The sequence below is a fragment of the Carlito syrichta genome, unplaced genomic scaffold, assembly GCF_000164805.1.
Source record: "Carlito syrichta isolate Samal-C Ts95f unplaced genomic scaffold, Tarsius_syrichta-2.0.1 Scaffold315224, whole genome shotgun sequence".
Lineage (NCBI taxonomy): Eukaryota > Metazoa > Chordata > Mammalia > Primates > Tarsiidae > Carlito > Carlito syrichta.
Genome location: NW_007259320.1, coordinates 311,723 through 331,923, shown reverse-complemented (window position 1 = coordinate 331,923; position 20,201 = coordinate 311,723). Strand labels below are relative to the sequence as shown.

The window sequence follows — 20,201 nt, the reverse complement described above, 5'->3', positions numbered from 1 at the left end:
CGTTAAGTGTAGTCTCACTTATAGACGGCAAGGCAGCAGGGATGTTCTTCCTATGGTCCCCGACTGTTTGGACAGAAGAGGGAGTCTGTGTATGTATAATCCTGGAGAGATTTTTTTCAGGGACTGTGATCTCAGCTGTGTGCTACTGAATAATCAGCCGATAATATGTCTGGAGAAATAGAACACATTAATAAAAGTCTCTGGCGTGAAAGCAAACAACTAGTTGCGACTTGCTTTTCACAAAGTCGTCTTTCTAGTCATGGTCTGTCTAGACTTTGCACCCATGGGTGTCTTCTCTGTTGTCACGGTCATGTTGGTTGCTGGTTTGGTCAGTGGGTTGATAGAATGGTTGGTTTATTTGCTGATACTTTTCTGTTTTGTTACAGGGGTGGTCTGGTATGTTTCTGAAAGTCCACAGACAGCAACTTTGATGGAAATTATTTTTTACTCTATTGACTTTAAAGGCAAATATTAGCTCGATTAATATAATTATCCAAGATGACACCATTAGATTGTCATAAGAATTGGTTCCTTCAAAAAGGGACAATGAGAATGGAAATAAGGTCCCCCGGTTGACCATAGTAGCAAGTTAGTACAAAATATTGGTCAAGCCGCAGTGACATTGGGAAAAAACAAGCCAAAGCAGCTGAACAGAGATGGATTCATGAGTGACTAAGAGACAGAGGTCAAGAATCTGGTATGTTTTTCACCTCTGATACCTACACTAGAGTATCTTGCGTTTACCTTAAAGTATATATGGTTTCTGCCTGAAAATGTCGACATGAGAAATTAACGTTACCTCATTCGAATCGATTCCATTGTTGACCGACCAGGTTGTTTGAAAATATTCGAGCATCCTCTGTTTGAGTTGCTGGGGCAGGTGATGGACACGGATGAAGTCCTTCAGATCCTTGGTTCTAGTGTGATAGAGGGACCATCGGGAGTACATCCTTTGTATGATCGCTGTCACGTTTCCGAACACCAAGGCATGCATCAAGGCTAGAAAGAACAACACATAGAACGGAAGAGAAATATGATCAGGGGACCCACCCGTTAAGTCTGTCCCCTGGATCAGAGCGGGGCATGCGTGCGTGGCCACGTGGACACAGCCATTTCGGCACAGGCATTTTGGGGCAGCCACTTTGTCACAGGCTGCATCTTAAAATGGTCATTTGAATTCCATATGGCTTGACCAGAGTAAAAATATCTTTTAAAAATACTCAGTGATATGCAAAACAGGCCCCTTTAATCCACGCTCAATCTGTTAGCTGCCATTCTTTTATTTTGACAAACTTTTATTTTGAACTCTCTTTACATCTGTATATCTTTAAATGATACATATAGTTTAATAGTTATGACAAAATAAATTCAATAGTTTACTAGGATAAGCTATAAGTTTATAGTTTAACAATTATTTTTGTTATAGTAGATTTGAACAATGATCATAATATCATAAGAAAGGGATTGGCAGTAGTGGGAGACTGCCAGGGGAGGAGCAGGGGGCACACTTCGTCAATAAGGGTAGTTGATCTCAAGCTAGGCTAAGTGGGGACCAAAGGGAGGCCCAAACTTTACCTGTACAGTGATCATTTGTATATCTAATCCTGAATTAATCGCCACATCTTTAAAATTAAATTAAATTAAAATAAGTCTATTATAGCTGGTCTGTCTTTATGGAAATTTTAGATCTCCTCCCTCAAAAGCCATCATTTGAAGTTAGTTTTTAAATATTAAATGTATTACATTTTTATTAATACAAATATTGAGGAAATTGTTAGAAATGTAACAGGATTTCTAGAATAGTCTGAAGCTCCAATCCCCAGCTCTTTAAGTTTAAGGAACTCACTTTAAGTTTAAGGGAGATATCAGAAGAATTAAGGCCATTCAAGAAACAAATGAATTCACAGGGAAAAACAGGTATTCTGCTTAGAGCTGTTGATGCCATGCAAAGAAGTACCAGGTCACATACACACGGGACTCTGGGGTCAAAGAGGTTTGCCAGTCAGACGGTGTCTAACTCCAGTTGCTCACTGAATCTCCCCCTTCCCAAACCTACCAATAAAGTGTCACAAGATGAGAGACTTTGCTCAACAGAACTTGAGGGTGGATGTGGGTTGAGGAGAAAAGCAGAGCAAAAGGATGGGCCTCACTTTCCTGGAACTGCCCACTTCAGGGAGTAGCGAGGAATCTTGAAGTCAGAGAAGGCATGACAGGACTTTGCATTCAATAGTCATCAGCAGAAAGGAACTGAAATGGTCTAAGTAGACACCAGCAGATAACTCAAGAAGGCTTCAGACACACCGGGGTTGTGGAACAGAGAGAGATCTGGGAGCCCGGCATCTTTATACTCATGAGCAAGTCAACTTTAAATGATCATCAGATCTTAACTCTGATGCCTGTCCTGAGACAGGACTGGCAATAGGCAAGAAGCTCAGAGGTTGGGTGGAATCAACCATTTCAGTAACTTAGGGTTAAAAAAAGACGAAGAAATGTAGTAGTTTGTCTATTAGGATCTATCAAAATCTCAATGTCCAAGGAGCTATGTTAAAAGTTTCTTTGCATCAGAATGGATAGTTTAGTGCAAATGTTTCAACATGTTATTACATCTATCCTTCTGAAAATTTCAGGACACCCCCAAATCAAATTCTTTTTTTTCCTCCTAGATTTACTAGAAATTACCAAACACTAGAATACTAATTTAATTCTAATTTGACAATGGAATTAAAACCCTTTCCAGGGTTATATTTCTCTGTGGAATAATGGTCTCTATGCTATAAAAGCTTTCCCTTAATAACTAGAATTACTAGAATAAGGTTAAACTTGGAGTCTGCATCCAGGAGGCAAAATAATATTGCAGAAAGAATATGAACTTCAGAACCAGGTAGGTCTAGAATTGAAAACTGGCTTTGCCAGAACAATCCTCAGCAAAAAAAACCAAAGCAGGTGGTATTACATTACCAGACTTCAGACTTTACTATAAAGCTACAATCATCAAAACAGCTTGGTATTGGTATAGGAACAGGCATATAGATCAATGGAATAGAATTGAGATTCCAGAAGCAAAACCTCAATTTCTCAACCAACTCATCTTCGACAAGGCCTCCACCACCTACCACTGGGGAGAGGAGAACCTATTCAGTAAATGGTGCTGGGAAAACTGGCTGACCACATGCAGAAGATTGAAACAGGACCCCTATCTATTCCCATGCACAAAGGTTAACTCCAAATGGATCAGAGGCCTAAATGTAAAACCTCAAACCATAAGAACCTTAGAAAATGAAGGAAATATCCTCATGGAAATCGGAACTGGCATCCCATTCCTGAACAAAACCCGAAACCCACAGGTCATAAGACAGAAGATAGACAAATGGGACCTTATTAAACTGACAAACTTCTGCAAGGCCAAAGAAACCATCAAGAGAGCAGGGAGACAGCCTACAGACTGGGAAAAAGTATTTGCCAACACCAGGTCTGACAAAGGTTTAATATCCTGGATCTACAAGGAACTAAAACGTGCTGAAAAGAAAAAAACAAACAACCCCATTATCAAACGGGCAAAAGTTATGCACAGACACTTCACAAAAGAGGACATCCGAGCAGCCAACAAACACATGAAGAAATATTCAACCTCACTAATCATCAGGGAGATGAAAATCAAAACCACACTGAGATATAACCTAACTCCAGTCAGAATGGCAATTATCAACAATTCAAAAAATAACAGCTACTGGAGAGGGTGTGGTGAAAAGAGAACACTTCTACACTGTTGGTGGGAGTGTAAACTAGTGCAACCTCTGTGGAAAGCAGTGTGGCGATTCCTAAAAACTCTAAATATCAACCTCCCATATGACCCCGCAATTTCCCTACTGGGAATATACCCTGAAGAACTCAAATCACTCTATAAAAAAGATACCTGCACACGTATGTTTATTGCAGTGTTGTTCACAATAGCAAAAACCTGGAAACAACCATGCTGCCTACCAAAAGAGGACTGGATTTTAAAAATGTGGTACATATACACGATGGAATACTACACAGCCATAAAAAAGAACAAAATCATGAATTTCGCAGCAACCTGGATGGAACTAGAGTCTATAATACCGAGTGACCTCTCACAGAAACAAAGATCCGAGTATCACATGCTCTCACTCATATAATGGACCTTGAACATCCAATGTAATACTATAAGAAAATGACTGACGGTACTGGGAAACTATGGGGGGGAGGGGGATGGGATTAACAGTAGCAAATATCTGTCTGGGGATGGGAAAACACCTCTTATCAACAGGGTGCCTGAATGAAATGTAATTGTACACCTAACCCTTAACAGTACCCCACAAAACCATAATAAAAAATATTGATAAAAAAAAAATAAAGGTTAAAAAAAATGAAAACTGGCTTTGCTACTTTCTAATGCTAAGAACTTGGCACATTACATAATTCCTTTATGTGGATTCATTTCTCTCATATGTAGAATAGGGATACTAGTATCTCACGGGACTATTTTGAGATTTAAAGAGCTGATATATATATTTTTTAATTGCCTAGCTTATTTATGAAAGCAATAGTTGCTCCATTTATGTTCATTTTTCCCGTGAAAGTGAAAAGTGTTATCATAAAATTTCAGCATGCTTAATGGAGAAAAATGTGAAGAAAAGGACCCAGGTTTAAGGTTTTCCTGAAATCTCTTAAATAGTTGAGTGACTCTTGGCAGAAATAACTTAAATACTTTAACAAGAAATAACTTTAATTACTTATTAACAAAAGAATTTCAAAAATATTCAGTAAGTGCCTGTGACATGCAAGTACTTATAAGTATTATGCATTATTTCTAAATGCTCCAAAATAAAATGTCTCCTAACGTGTCAAAAATATATATCACTTAACAACTTAATGTATTTTGTTCTTTGTAGATTCTAAATAAAGGTCCATTCTTCTGTATTGTTTTAAAAATAAAGCAGTCCTGATGCTGAATATTTTATTTGGAAGAGAAGATTTCTATTTATGATAAACATGAAAAAAAGAAAACAGAATTTATTCCAAGTCAAAGACATTAAACACTGATTTCAAGCTCCTCCAAAATACTTACGGGCTGTGTTTAGAAGCCCTACCATCTTTAACAGTATGTAATAGCCTTTTCATGGAGATTAAACCGAGTACTGAGAATAATTTTATTTCATTTGTTTGAACAGTGTTTTCCTTAATTATGTGTATGATTTTAACTTTGCTTTGCTTAATTATGATGTGTAAAGCACTTAAAGTAAGAGAAGTAACATGCTCAGGTTATTTAGCATCCTAATTGTACATTATCAATAAAGTGAATTTCTGGATTAATTGTAGGGTCCATAAGTGTTGCTGAAAAAGGACTAGTGTATGTCTGAGTCACCATAATCCAGAGTCTCATTTCGGCATAGGAAACTACTTTCAATTTAAGTACTTAAAAAAATAAAACCCTGGCTCTCACAGGTTTTCATTTTCCAAAATGATTATGGCCTTTCTGTCACTGGTGATCATTTCACCCTGGCAAGGAGCGTGTAGAGCTGTCAGACAAAATCATTCCATCTGCTATAAAGTTTGACTTGAGAACTTCTATATCCAGGTCATTTTTGGGAATTATTCATTTTTCCTTTACTCCCAGCAAATCGGATGTATGTAATTTTTGAGTGTTTGACCCTCTGAGTATGTGAGAGTCTCTTTTTCTTTGTGTAGGAGTTTTGCATAAAATGTACTTTGTAAAACCTTCTCTCAGTATCACGTCCTTAAAGGAAGTTCAACTGTTGGCATCAAAGAAGAAAGAAAGCAGATCTCAGATGTCAGGAGCGCTTCCGCAGAACAACCTGGCTTTCTCTCTCCTCGTTCCCTCTCCCTTTGTCTATTCCTTTCTCTTTCATTTCTTTTCTACCTTCCCTTCCACTTTCTCTTTCCTTCTCTGAATTTTGGGCAACACTGCTCTCCTCAGGTATAGCCTCATTGCTGATTTCTTTAGCCAACTATTTTGCGGTGGCGTTGCAGTCCAAGTAGGGGCTACTTTCTACTGAAATAAAAGGAGACCAGAACTCGGGTTCTGGGTAATCTTAGCTGCCCTCCTTCTTTCTCCTCCTCGTTCTTTTCTCCTCCTCGTTGCCCTGGAATTTTCCATTCTTTGCTGCAAGTACACTGGGTTGTGGATGGCAGATGGCAGAGGAAATAGAGGGCGAGAAAGATTTCCCAAGTGATGAATTTAAATGGTAGTGCAAAGACATCTGAAGAACAGCCTGAATCTGAGAACACCATAGCTCATATGGGTCTCATAAAACTATGTTAGGGCAGAGTGTATTGGGTGCGGGAACCCGAGGGAAGCCTTGACTACTTTACAATAATAATGTTTCATTGACTCAGAATGTGTTCTCAGAGAAAAGATCCATCTCTACTAGGAACCCTCATCTGACTTCCAAGCCTAAGTTGTTGACCCCATCGGTTGGGGCAGACTGATTAGGAGATTCTGGGCAGCCACTACTTAGTATGTTAGAAGAACTTGCAAAGACATGGGAGAAGGTTCTCAGTAAATTTTGTTTGGTGACAAAGATAGTATGCATAGCTGGATAAAAATATTTTGTTCAAGTAGAGTTGTATATGTATAAAAAGATTGGAAAGCTATCTTTTGGTGATGAGATTACAGCTAACTTTGATTTTTGTGTATTTTCCAGTCTTTTCTAAATGTATATTATAGCATGAAAAATGGAAGTAAAAAAAGGAAGACCGTCCTCTGCTTAAGTACCTATTTCCATTATTAAACTGCGAACTCCTCGAAGGAAAGAAACATGTCTTAGTCATCCTTGTTTCTCCATCATCTAACACAGTTTTGGCAGAATTTGAGTGTGCCATAAATATTTATGGAACTGAAATGAGCCTCTGGTAGTTTGATATTTTCTTTAAAAGTTTTATATGTGTAAGCAAATGGTTTGGAAAAACTGTAATGAACAGTTAGAGTGCAAATTCATCCCTCAGTTCCATCCCACTCTCCAACAGCAACCTTTTAAAATGATTTATTTTAGGTTTTCCTGCAGTTACTGCCAACATTTTCAACGCCATCACTTTACTGCTATTGCTTGACTCATTATTGTGAAGATAAATCCAAAGATAATCTGATAAGAAAGGCAAGACTGTAGCTCACTATTACTTAGATTTCATCCTACACCTGGTAGCGCTATTATTTTTAGCTCTTGTATTAAAATTTTGCAAGGTAAAATGAATATCAAAACACGCATAGAGAAAATTGCACAACTATTAAATCTATAGCTCATTGAAATTTTTCAGAGTAAACATAGCTATGGACTCGCCCCCACTCCAGATGAATAAACAGAACATTATAAGTGTCCCAGAGGTTCCCTTCACAGTCACCTACAAACTCTCTCACCAAAGACAACCACAGTTACGAATTATGCTCTCACGCATAAGCTCTGCCTATTTTTGAACTTTCTCTAAACAAAATCATAAAGTATGTCCTTTTTTGTGTCTGGCTTTTATGTTTCAGCATTGAGTTTGTAAAATCCTTCCTCGAGGTTGCATGACATAGCAATTCATTCTCATTACTGTTCAGTTCTCTACTGAATAGTTATTTAACAATTTACTTATTTATTCTCCTATTAATGGGCATTCTGTCATCGATGGCACTTCCAGTTTGAGATTCCTACAATAATGCTTCTATAGGCATCTAGGTGTCTGCCGTGTGATGTATCTACGTAGCTATTTCTGTTGGTTATACACCCACAAGTGGAATTGTTGAGTCACAGAGTAGAGTATGTTCAGACTTAGTAGACATCGACAGAATTATTGTACCAATTGACATGCCCATCATGGTGCAGAATAGGTCAAGATATTCCATACCCTTTCAAACACATAGAGTTGCTGATGTTTTTAAGTATGCCATTCTTGTGAGCATAAAATGGTATCTAATTTTGGTTTTAGTTTGCATGTTCCTGATGACTGATGTTGAGCACCTTTTTATATATTTGTTGTCTATTCAGGTAGTGCTTTTGCAAGTGTTTGCCCATTTTGGGGGGTTGTCTACTTTTTTCTTATTGATTTGTAAAAGTTCTTTATATATACTAGATAAGAATCCTTTGCCAGATAAACATTTGCAAATATCTTCTACTATCCTGTGCTTCCCTCTTCATATTTAATAAGGTCTTTTGATAAGGAGAAGTCCTACATTTCAGTTTGTTTTTCTTTTCCTTTATGGTTAAGTCTTTCTGTGTCATGTTTAATATACCTTTGCCAAATCCAAGGTCGTGAAAACATCCTCTTATATTACCAATCAGAAACTATATTGTTTTATTTTGTCTCTGTAAAATTTTTATTTCAGTGACTTTAGGGAGTGTGAATGATTTTTGACTGCATGGTTGCTTTGATTAGTTTTAGCTAATTCCCACTAATTTTTACAAACAACTTATCAATTTTCAAATGCACACACACATATTTACTGGGACATTTATTGGGATTGTATTGAATCTTTAGATCAACTTAGGTAAAACTGATGTCTTTATATGTTGTGTCCATCATCACTAACCACCCCCATTGTATAACTTTTCACCATTTTAAACCGCTTGTAAATTTTTGCACTAACATTTTGCAGTTTTCTGTGTTGAAGTATTACAGATTTTTAGTTAAATTTCTTCCTACATATCTGATGCTTTTGTAATCATTTTATATTTCATTTTCAAATTATTTACTCAGTTCATCAAAATAAAACTGATTTTTGCATATTGATCCTATACTTACTGAATTCACTTTGTCATTTTGAAAGTCATCTGAAGCTATTAGAATGACTTCTTTATTTTGGGTGTTCTCAAATATCATGAAGATTTGGCTAGGTATCATTTTAAAATGATTTATGCTTAATCTCTTTGATTTTCAATTTATAGTTTTAAATATTCTTCCCATATATTAGTGGTTTGCATATTCCATAATTATAGATGCTTATATGGAAGTTTATATGGCATCCTTAAGGGAAACTTAATACACAAAAAAGATAAAACCTGTATGTAAAACTTGTAAATTCTGGTGGGTTTCCAGAGGACTTCCAGATTGGTCCAGTCAGTCTTTTTCACCCACTCCCCTTCCCCAGTCTCCATGTACCTCTGCCTTCAATAGTCATCTGGAGCTCTGTCCGATCCCCTTCTCATTTTATATTGCTACTGCCTACTTTTGTAGTAAATAGTGTGTTTCCACTAGGAACCATTTCATCAGACTTGTGTAGGGATTCCTAAAAAACCACCCTAGACTCAAGCCCATTGTAATACACACCTCAATTTTTTCTTTTCAAAAATAGATTATTTTTGCATATTTAGAAAAATTAAGTAAAACCAACTCGTAGTTATAATAAAATGGATATTTTACAAGAAGTTTTCCAGATTTTAGTGAGCCCTGGCATGTAAACTCAACCTCTCCTACCTTATGTTTAAATTAGAATATTTGAGTGCCTTTGGTCCTAGAAAAAAAAAAGAAATAAATTGGAATATTAAGAATCTTGATCTCATAATGTTATGAGAATTACACGAACAAAGTGTTCAATATTGTGAGCTCTTATGATTAGTTCTCAATGTTTTGCAAGTAATTAGTTAATTAGGAAATATTAAAATGCAGGCATCATTTCTCCTAGGGTAAAATTCCTAGGGTAATTTTCGCAATAATGCAAAGTTATTTCACCACAAATACAAATTTGAGGAGCTTTACCTAATAAATTCAAGTCACTTAGATGCCATTTGACACTCAGATGCAATAGTTTCCTAAGTGCTACCTAAGTCACCTAAATCTTCTAATGCCACTTACAAATGAGCGCTGATCTGCCCCAGGGCAACCGCTCAATCAACACTGACCAAAGAAATGACAAAGTGACATTATCAGATTATTTCCCATATCTTTTGGCCTTATGACCAGTGTACCTGCTACAACTGTGAACAGCAGTGCATAGGTTATACCTTTATAATTCCTTTTCTTTCTTTTCTTTTCTTTTTTTTAGAAAGCAGGTTTTATTGAGAGGACAGAAAAGCTCCCACAGTGGGAGGGGACCCGAGGGGGTTGCCCAAAAATTTCTGATAGAGGACCACTCACAACACAGCAAGTGGAAAAATAAAGAATAAGTCTAATTTTCTAGCAGATTATTTTTCAAGTGTCAAATTATAGGGGTAAGCTCTGGGCATTTGAGCATTTCTCCAAATTTCCATCAAGAGCAGAAGAAATCTGGGCAAACATTAAATAAAGAGAGACAGTGTTTCTTTGCAAAATGCTTGTGGTTTTGCTAGGTTGAAAAAGGGGCTATCCAGGAGAATGGGAATTATATAAGTCATAATGCTGGATATGAAACAGCCACCATGGGGCTTGGCACACTGTAGTCTTCAGAAAATGAGAACTCCTGTTCTCTGTTCCCTAGACAGTCACTGGTCCACATCAACCAGAGCCTGTTACAACTGACGCAGTCCCAGCACGCTCCTTCAGCAACTCTGCACAACACTGCCTTTCCAAAGAATTCTCACGGCTTCTGAACATCCTGGTTGATTTGGCATGCAGCATTGGCTGCCTGGCACTGTTAAAACTCTTTCCACGTATGTCATTCTCTCTCCTCCAAACTGGCTCCTAAGTTCCTTGAGGGAAGTGAGGCAGGCATCATTACCATAGCTTAGAAGTCATTAGGCAGGTCTCATTTGGAATAAGGTAAGTGATCAAACATCTTTCTTATGCATACATGACCTTCACCTGACCAACCAGACATCTCAGACCTGACCACTTTGCAGGTTAGATTGTGGAACTACCAGTGCCCTAACCCACAGGGAATTATCCCAAACACAGATATGATGGTCTATGAAAGGCCCAAGTCTAGTTTGACAGTAACTTCCATTATTTAGACAGTCCTTGTGACCTTAAGGTTTGAATGAAGGTAATCAAAACTCATGACCAAATACCTGCAGCCCTCTGCTGTTAGCTCATGGTTTGCTTAATCATCATTGTAAAAGCATAAAAAGCTTCTTGTCAAAGGTAAACATGTGCCCTTCTCTTAAGGCACCTATGCTTTTCCTTAAGCATGTTTCTTTCTTTCTAATCAATTCTTTCCTAACTATACTTTGGGTTTGCTCTGAAATTCTTTTCTCTGGCAAACTCAAGAATCTATGGAGAAACACATCTCACCCCACCCAGCATCAGGTAGGTTTGGTTTCACTCAGTTTTGGATGATGGATTGCTTAAAGACTCACATAACTCATGCCTCATCTTCTGTGTAAGGAAGTCTGTAGGAGTTATATTAAGAGAACAAGATAAAACAGGCTTTGAGGGGCATATGGCAAGACAGAAAATACTAATAGGACTCTGGTCTAAGACGAATGCTTATTTAGTCCAGGTAGGCCTTCACATCTCCCGCTACTCCATGACTACAGCCTTATCGTTCAGTAAAGTTTCCCTCTAAGTACTTAAAGAGAGAAGTATGTATTCACCTGGCTTCAAATGTTGCATTTTTTAACTTAATGACTGTATGGTATTGGGAAAGTTACTTTAATTCTCCACACTTTAGATTCTTCATCTGGAAAATGTAGATAACAGTAATATCAGATCAGGCACAGGGGCTCACTCCTGCAATCCTAGCACTTTGGGAGGTTGAGGAGGGAGGATGTCTTGAGCCCAGGAGTTTGAGATCAACCTGGTAACATAGCAAGACCTTGTCTCTGCAAAAAAAAAAAAATGTATAAAACTCAGTGGGGTGTGGTGGCATGTGCCTGTGGTTCTAGCTACTTGAAAGACTGAGGTGGGAAGGCTGTTTGAGCCCAGGAGTTTGAGACTATAGTAGCTATGACTGTGCCACCTGCATTCCAGACTGGGTGACAGAGTGGGACTCCGATTCAAAATAACAACAACAACAACAAAAATAATAATATCAATCCTGTAGCAGTTGGGAGGTTCAGAAAAGAGAGATTATACTCAATATTTCAGCAGTGGGAATTTATTATAAAGAGTTGGTTTTCCTGGTGTTGGAGGACTGAGAGGGCAAATAAGGAGCATAGAGCCAATGTAAATAGTAAATGTAAAGGACGCTGTGCCCCTTAGTGCTGGATTCACGCAGGGAAGAAGCTGGGTTATCACATCCTGGATGCTCAGAGCAGGAGCCATGAGAGATGCCAAGGAGTCTGGGCTTTCACTCCAGGGCCTGGACTCTGACTCAGTTTCCCTCAACTGCCAGGGGAGGGAGAAGCACACCTCATCCACAAGGGTACCTGCATAATGAACATTTGTATACCTAACCCTGAATTGTACCCCACACCTTTAAAATCAAAAATTAAACAAACAAACAAGCAAATAAATAAAAGAATCACTTAGGGTATTGTTTTAGAGCATACAGCACAGAGAATGGTACATGAAGGCAATGGATACATTTTAACTGTTTATTATTGTATGGTTGGCTTTTTTATTTTCATTTTTACTTTTAGCCAAGTGATTCGGCAGACATCTTTCATTTACTAAGTCCGTATTAATCACATCGGTCAACACTGATCTGTTTGGAATATCAAATGGTGTTTCATTGGCAGACCTCAACTAAGGCAAGGATCTCTGAGGGTGCCACTGAGGCTGGCTCTAAGAATGCTGAAGGAGTCTGAAAGCTGAACCCACCTGGCCCTGCTGAGATGTCCACCTCCACAGAAGGGACAGCACGCACACCAGAGCGGCGGGCAGTCCCTCCTCCAGCCTCCTGTCTGCCAACTCCCCTTTGGCACCCCCTTATTTGAACAAGTAATTGATGATTCGCAGAGCGCAAACCCCAGGATTACAAGGGTGGACTTGGAGTCCAGGGAAAAGATAACTTGTCTGCTTGTTCAATGGGATAGTCATAGTGTCAGTCCCATAGATTGATCTGGAGAATTACTTAGTCGGCTGGGCTTGGTGGCTCAGCCTGTAATCCCAGCAATTTGGGAAGCCAAGGCGAGTGGATTGCCTGAGCCCGTGGGTTTGAGATCAGCCCAGGCAACTTGGCGAGACCTTGTCTCTACAATAAATCAAAAATTAGCTGGGCGTGGTAGCGCACGCCTGTAGTCCTGACTACTTGGAAGGCTTGAGGTGGAAGGATTGCCGGAGTCTGGCAGGTTGATGCTGGGGTGGCTGTGAGTGTGCCACTGTATTCCAGCCTGGGCAACAGAGTGAGACGCCAACTCAAAAAAAGAATTACTTAGTCACTCATAAGTGGAACTTGAACATTTACCATAAAACTACAAGAAAGGGATTGGCTGTAGCAGAATGCTGCTGGGGGAGGGCACCCACATAACATCAATAAATGTAGCTGATCTCAAACCGGCAAAGTGGAGACGAAAGGGAGGCCCAAACTTTAACTATACGATGACCATTTATATACTCAATCCTGATTGTATCCCACATCTTTAAAACTTTAAATAAATAAATAAGCAAATAATGTGGTACATATACACAATGGAATATTATGCAGTCATAAAGAAGGACACATGGACTTGCAGCAACTTGGATGGATTCAGAGTCGATCATACTCAGTGATCTATCACAGAAACAAAAACAGAGTACCATATGTTCTCACTCATAAGCGGACCTTGAACAATGATCCTAATACTATAAGAAAGGGATTGGCAGTAGTGGGAAACTGCCATGGGAGGGAGGGATGGGATTGGCAGTTGAGGGAAACTGCCAGGGGAGGGAGGGTCACACCTCATCAACAAGGGTACCTGCATCATGAACATTTGCATACCTAACCCTGAACTGTACCCCACATCTTTTTCTTTTCTTTTTTTTTTGAGTTGGAGTCTCACTCTGTCACCCAGACTGAAGTGCAGTGGCCGCTCCCGGCCACCGCAGCTTCTACTTGCTGGGCTCCAGCGATCCTTCCACCTCAGCCTTCCAAGTAGCCAGAATTACAGGCATGCGCTACCACGCCCGGCTGATTTTTTTATTTATTTTACAGATGAGGTCTCGCCTGCCTAGGAGGGTCTCGAACCCGCGGGCTCAGGCAATCCACTCACCTCAGCCTCCCAAAGGCGTGGGATTACAGGCTGAGCCACCGAGCCCGGCTATACCCCACATCTTTGAAATAAAAAATAAAAATAAATAAATGAATTACTTAGGGTATTGTTTACACATTTTAACTGTTTATTATTGCATGGGTGGCTTTTTTTTTTCATTTTTACTTTTAGTCAAGTGATTCAGCAGACATCTTTAGTTTACTACATCCATATTAATAGCATTGGTCAATGCTGATCTGTTTGAAACTATCAAATGGAGTTTCAAATCATGTATTATGGAGGAAGGCAAGATCTAAATAGGCCAGCAACAACTGGGTTGATTATATTAAGGAAGGAGACCTCTAGGGAAAACTTGTACATGTTATTCAAACCCGACTCGGTAAGAAGTAGTTGACTATTGTTAAGCAATTCTAGCAAAACAGATAACCACAGTACACCGTCCTGAGCAATTCTGGCATGTCTGGCATATAACCTCCCCCACCACAGCCCTATGAAAAACTTCCCTAAAGTCCCTGCCTCTTTGCTGACAACAGATAGTGTCCCTCTGCGTATAGCCCATTGCTCCCTTTGCAACATATCCTGTCTTTAATAAATCTACCATTATTGATTCACATCTTTCTTGGTGAATTCCACCTTTATTCATTCACGTCTCTCTTGGTGAATTCTTTCACTGCCTGCCACAAGTCCAGCCTCAACTAGTCATATGCACAACATGTACCTGTGACTCAGACTCATGCTAACTCCCAAACATGAGAGGGGAACAGCCTGTTAGGAAAACACAATGCCTGCCCTGTCCAAATCAGCCATCAGGCAAGTGGCTGCTTACTCATCTGTCTAGAAAATGGAATTCTTGAACATCACCGGCTTTCATTGCCAGTCTGTAAGTATATTAACATGTTTGTCACGGATCTCCTAATTAGTGCTTTTAAGATCTTCCATGGTGCACCCGTTTCTTTCCCTTGTGTTTCGGGATAGAGCAAACAGAACGGCAAGAATCTGGCAGACACACATGTTCCTTTCCTTGGCATGAAAGAAGCAGCGCTCTTACCACCAATCAGCATGGTGCAGATAGAGAAGATCTTCTCCGCATCTGTGTTGGCAGAGACGTTCCCAAACCCCACGCTGGTGAGGCTGCTCAGGGTGAAATACAGGGCGGCAATGTAGGCACTTCGGATGGATGGACCCCCCTGGGTGTAGTTGTAGTACGGAGACTCCAGTCTCTTCCCCAGCTCGTGAAGCCAGCCTGCGATTGGGAAAGAACGTGGGAAAATTTAAGAAGCTAACTTTAGGGGGTGGGGGGAAGCAAAGCCCCAGTGTTAGCACACGGCAGTCGTGATATTCAAACATCTAGGGACGAAATACTTTGCCCAGGGGGAAGGAGAAAGTTGAAGGGAAATTAAAGACAAAATGTTACAAGATATCACTTTGCTCACTGGTTCTCTATAATACACACAGCAGAGAAGTCAGTATTCGAGAGTGGATTGATGGTCAGAACTAAACAAGTTATAAACTGCAGATATGAAACAGGGATTGCGGCTCTCAGCAATGGTGCTGTTTATTTCACGAGCCCCACTAAGTTCATCTCAATAGGAATGTTATGAAACAAAGAGGTTGAGTAAATATTTCAAGACCCTACATGGTAGATGACAACATCCACACAGGAGTCCAGACTCGGGATGGGTGAGACGGGCTTTTTGTTTCTGCCCCCTGAAACCTTTTCCCTTTCTTGCACTTGGGCTGGGATCTGGTAGCCTCACAAATCTCAACTTGTGTCGCTTTACTTGGGAAACCTTCTCTGCAACTCCATTCTGCCCTTAGGATTAGCACAGGGAAGACCTGCACAAGTAACAGAGACCTGTCATGGAAACGGGTGCCCCCATAACTGTTTTACGAGACCAGTGTATATATGTCAAAATTTACCAAATTAAAAGCTTTAGATACCTAAAGTTTTTGTACATCGATTATGCCATGAGAAAACTGTCAATAAGCTATATTGATAAAGATGAGGGAATAGCAAGTATACTATTAATAATAATAGCATTCTCTAGAATGTAAACACAACACAAAGACTACTTTAAAATACTACATTGAAAACATTTTCCCTTTAAGATTGTATGTTTCATAATTCTCTGTCTTTCTTTTTGCATGTGTGTGTACAAAATACTGTAACAATGCAGCTCAATCCATAAGATTCCAAAGACTTTGTTACCGGATGCTATTCACCAATGACCACTCTCAGATTCAGTGGCTCTTTCTTAGTTTCAGAGCCACTTTCCAAGTTTCAGTGGCTCTCAAAGAGAGGTGAAACACCATTTCACCTTTAAACAGTAATAATGCTATCATTATCAACTAAAGTTATAGATAGTAAAACTGTGCTAAGTAATTAAAATGCAAATTTGAAACAGCTGGGAATTCCTTGAGACCAAGAAGTGCTACAAGCAAGTGCTGTGCCTTCTTCACTCAGTGTTGCCGGAGAAGCATCTTCCAGCTTTTAGCTTGTATCGGAAACATCCAGAGGGCTTGGTGCAAAGAGCTTGCCAAGTCCTATGCCTGACATGCCAGCACAGTAAGGGGGAAGCTGAAGGAAAGGGCTGAGAATTTGTCTTTCAAACAAGTCCCCAGATCACGATGATGCTGCCACAACAACCATACTGAAAAACCACTGCTCTAGAACATGGGTTTCCTAACCTGGCTGCAGCTGGGAAAACTTTCACAGATACCTTGTCCAGGTTCTTCCTCCAATAATTGAATTCAAATTTCTGGTGCCAAGTCCAGGTATTAGCATTTTTAAAACTTGCCCATTAGACTCTAAAATGTAAGCTAGGGCTCACAACCACTCAATTCTAGGACTTAGCAAAGCATTTGATTTAATAAGATCAGTAGGTAGTTTTAATAAATGCTGTTGTAAAAATTGAATGCATTAATAAATGCACAAGTGATTTCTGTGATGAGATGAGATAATATGACAACATTAAGGCAGATACGACACATGCATTAGTAAATGTGCACTACATTTACGTACAAAGCATAATGAAGTGACTCTTTGATGATGGAGAATAAGGATAAAATTCAAGACTTTTATGTGATGGAAGGCCACTGGTAAGTTATGGCCATTTACCCTGTCCAGAAAGGCTTCACAGAAAGAACATTCTCTAGATTCACACACAAAGTTAAAGCTGGGCTCTGTCAGTTATAGGCTGAGGGGATAACTAACCTCTGAACTTCAGCTTTTTTATCTGTAAAAACAAGGCTATCGTGTAACTCGCAGGGTTGCAGTGGCATTAAATAAAATGCCACATGAAGAAAATACCAGCCAGGCACAGTGGCTCACACCTATAATCCCAGTACTCTGGGAGGCCAAGGTGAGAGGATTGCCTGAGCCCACAGGTTCGAGACCAACCTGGGCTATTAGGCGAGACTTTATCTCTATAATAAGTCCAAAAATCAGCCTGGCGTAGTGGCATTTGCCTATAGTACCAGATACTCGGAAGGCTGAGGTGGAAGGATCTCCAGAGCCCAGAAGATCGAGGCTGCCGTGACCATGAGGGTGCCATTGCACTCTAACCTGGGTGATGGAGTGAGACTCCAACAAAAGAAAGAATGAAAGAAAGAAAGAGAGAGAGAGAGAGAGAGAGAGAGAGAGAGAGAGAGAAAGAAAGAAAGAAAGAAAAAGAGAAAGAAAGAAAGATGTCAATTACAGTTACTAGAAGAGGTGTAGTGTGTAGTTTTCTTTTTCCTCTTTCTCTGTTCCTTACATTGGAACACAGAAGGCACAAAATTCAGAAAGGTAAGATAAAATGTGAAGCAGACGGTGAACTATGATGGAAAAAGGAAGATGGTGACTACATTTACTTGGTAGGCATTTACTAACTAGTTGATATTAGAAGGAGAAAATCCAAGGACTGCAGTTTTTTTTTTTTGAGTCTGAGTCTCACTGTCACCCAGGCTGGAGTGCAGTGGTACGCTCATGGCCACCCCAGCCTTGACCCGCTGGGCTCAGGTGATCCTTCCATCTCAGCCTTCCAAGTAGCTGGAACTACAGGTGTGGGCTACCACACCCAGCTAATTTTTTGATTTATTGTGGAGATGAGGTTTCGCCAAGTTGACCAGGCTTGTCTTGAACCCTGGACTCAGGCAACCCTCTCTCCTCTGTCTCCCAAAGTGCTGGGATGACAGGCTTAAGCCTCCACGCCCAGCCTGTAGTTCTTAAAATCGGGGGAGCTACACATCCGTCTGCAAATCTGAAGAAAGTCAGGGATCCTTTTCTCAGAACAACGTGTAGACAGAGACACACATCTGCTTCTGCATATGCTTTCAGGGGATACTTGGCTTCCTGCAACCCTTTTCCACATCCCTGGTCCAAGCATTTAGATTTAAAAGCTTGCTCTAGAATTTTAAATGACAGGAAGGAGAAAGTGGTAATAAAAATGTGATTCGATAAAAACTTAATTTAATCTCTTATGGGAAAAGGTTTAGGAATAAAGACAGTGTCTCCAAGAATAATCAGAGACATGACAAAAGTAAATGAAATGTGTTTTAAAAATATCTCTAGTGTATTTCTATGTACTGTAGGAAGACAGGCAAGACGTAAGGATCAAATCAGGAAGTGGGGGTGACCTCTGACTTTGTCACAAGGTTCAGGATGAAGATTTGTGCAGAGTGGTTCTCTTACAGGTATTTGACCAAAGTCTTGTAGAGTGTAAGGACATGAGATGGTGAGGGGCTGGTGGGTGGGCCTATTTTTCAGACATCTTCTAAGTTGTGCTCTGAAAGGGGTGTCATAGTATCTCTGCTTGACAAAGAAATGATGAGAGGGAACTTTGGTCATTCCTGTTAATTATAGGGCAATCTGAGCAACTGAAAAAATGTCACTCTGCCCAGAGAATAAATATTGCATGGCCTAATTTTTGGCTTAGTTGATGAACAGAAGAAAAAAACATAAAGCGGCTGTGTCCTCTTGGTGAAATCAGCTATACAAACAGACCATGATTTATACATCTGGGTCCATCTTTACCTGAATTAAAGTATTCATTTACTTATGAAACTTGAAGTTTTCTCGTGAAAACAAGAAAGTGAACAAACAAACCAGGTCGATACATTTACTTACACATCTTCATTTGAACAGAAGTGAAACACGTTTTGTTCTCTGAACCAAATCACTTTTCACATCACTCAATTTCTTTAATACAATAGGATAAAAGTGAGTGAGAGATGACCAGATTCTATTACCACTAGAAGCCTATTCATTTGTATATGTACGAGATGCCGTGTCCCCAAAGCAGCTCGGGGAGCAACACACAGACGAACAACAGACCTGCTTTTGTTGATGTCTCTTTTCTGTCTAGCCAACTGTTCTGTCTATTTTGAGAAACATCTTGTTTTTTAAAAGGGTTGCCACCAAGCTGTGTCGCAGCTGACGGAGCAGGAGCAATAACGATGAAAAAAAACCTGGTAACTCGGAAAGGAGGTGCCACCCACAAATCCGGGGATTGGCCATCAGGGCTAAATAAAACTTTTTCACAGAACAGCTCATCCGAAATGAGAGCACATGTTCCACTGTAACAAGACAACATGTCACTGTACTGTACAGAAGAAGCAATTTAACCAATTTGGAATCCAATCTTTTTTTTTTTATGCTGGAGAAGCTCATGTCTCTAAAGGAAGAATTGTCCTAGAACAGTCTGTCTGTTTCTGCTTAATTTGTTTTTCCCTGAAGAACATTTCGAAGGAAAAAGAATATACAACAAAAAACAGAATCTTAGTATACTGAATGCATGGCCTTATGATCAAAAGATATCATAAAATAGTCCTGTCGTTAGTAAATAGTCGAATAAAGTAGAGTAGGCTTGTGAAATAAACAGGTAAGCAATTTCAAAGACAGAATGACTCTCAGTGCTTCCACCTAGAAGAGGTTATAAGCAGCTTGATAATTCAGTTTAGGTGTTTTTCACTGCATACTTCCCAGGGACTCAGTATTTTGCTTAATTCCATACTTTAAAGTGGAGTTGTTTTTTTTTAAATTATTTTACTCTTTAGGTTTCCTACAGCAATATACTCAGTTTTACTATTTATATGTGTGCATTCACAATTTATACAGTGTGATCTGTTTTATACAACATATGGGTTCCTAAGAAGTTTGACTTATATTAGCATTTGGTAAATTAACACATATTTTAGGCAAAGCATAAGAAATAGGAG

The 20,201-nt window shown here is 39.5% G+C and overlaps 1 protein-coding gene across 1 annotated transcript in view; it reads right to left on the bottom strand.

The window, feature by feature from the left end:
- KCNH8 (potassium voltage-gated channel subfamily H member 8) overlaps positions 1 to 20,201 on the bottom strand; it is a 287,674-nt gene that overhangs the window by 76,200 nt on the left and 191,273 nt on the right. Inside the window, exons 8-9 of the mRNA XM_008072479.1 lie at positions 15,052 to 15,246; positions 800 to 999 (exon numbers count right to left, since the gene is read on the bottom strand). Of these exons, the coding sequence (XP_008070670.1) occupies positions 800 to 999; positions 15,052 to 15,246 (395 nt within the window). The remainder of the gene's footprint in view (positions 1 to 799; positions 1,000 to 15,051; positions 15,247 to 20,201) is intronic.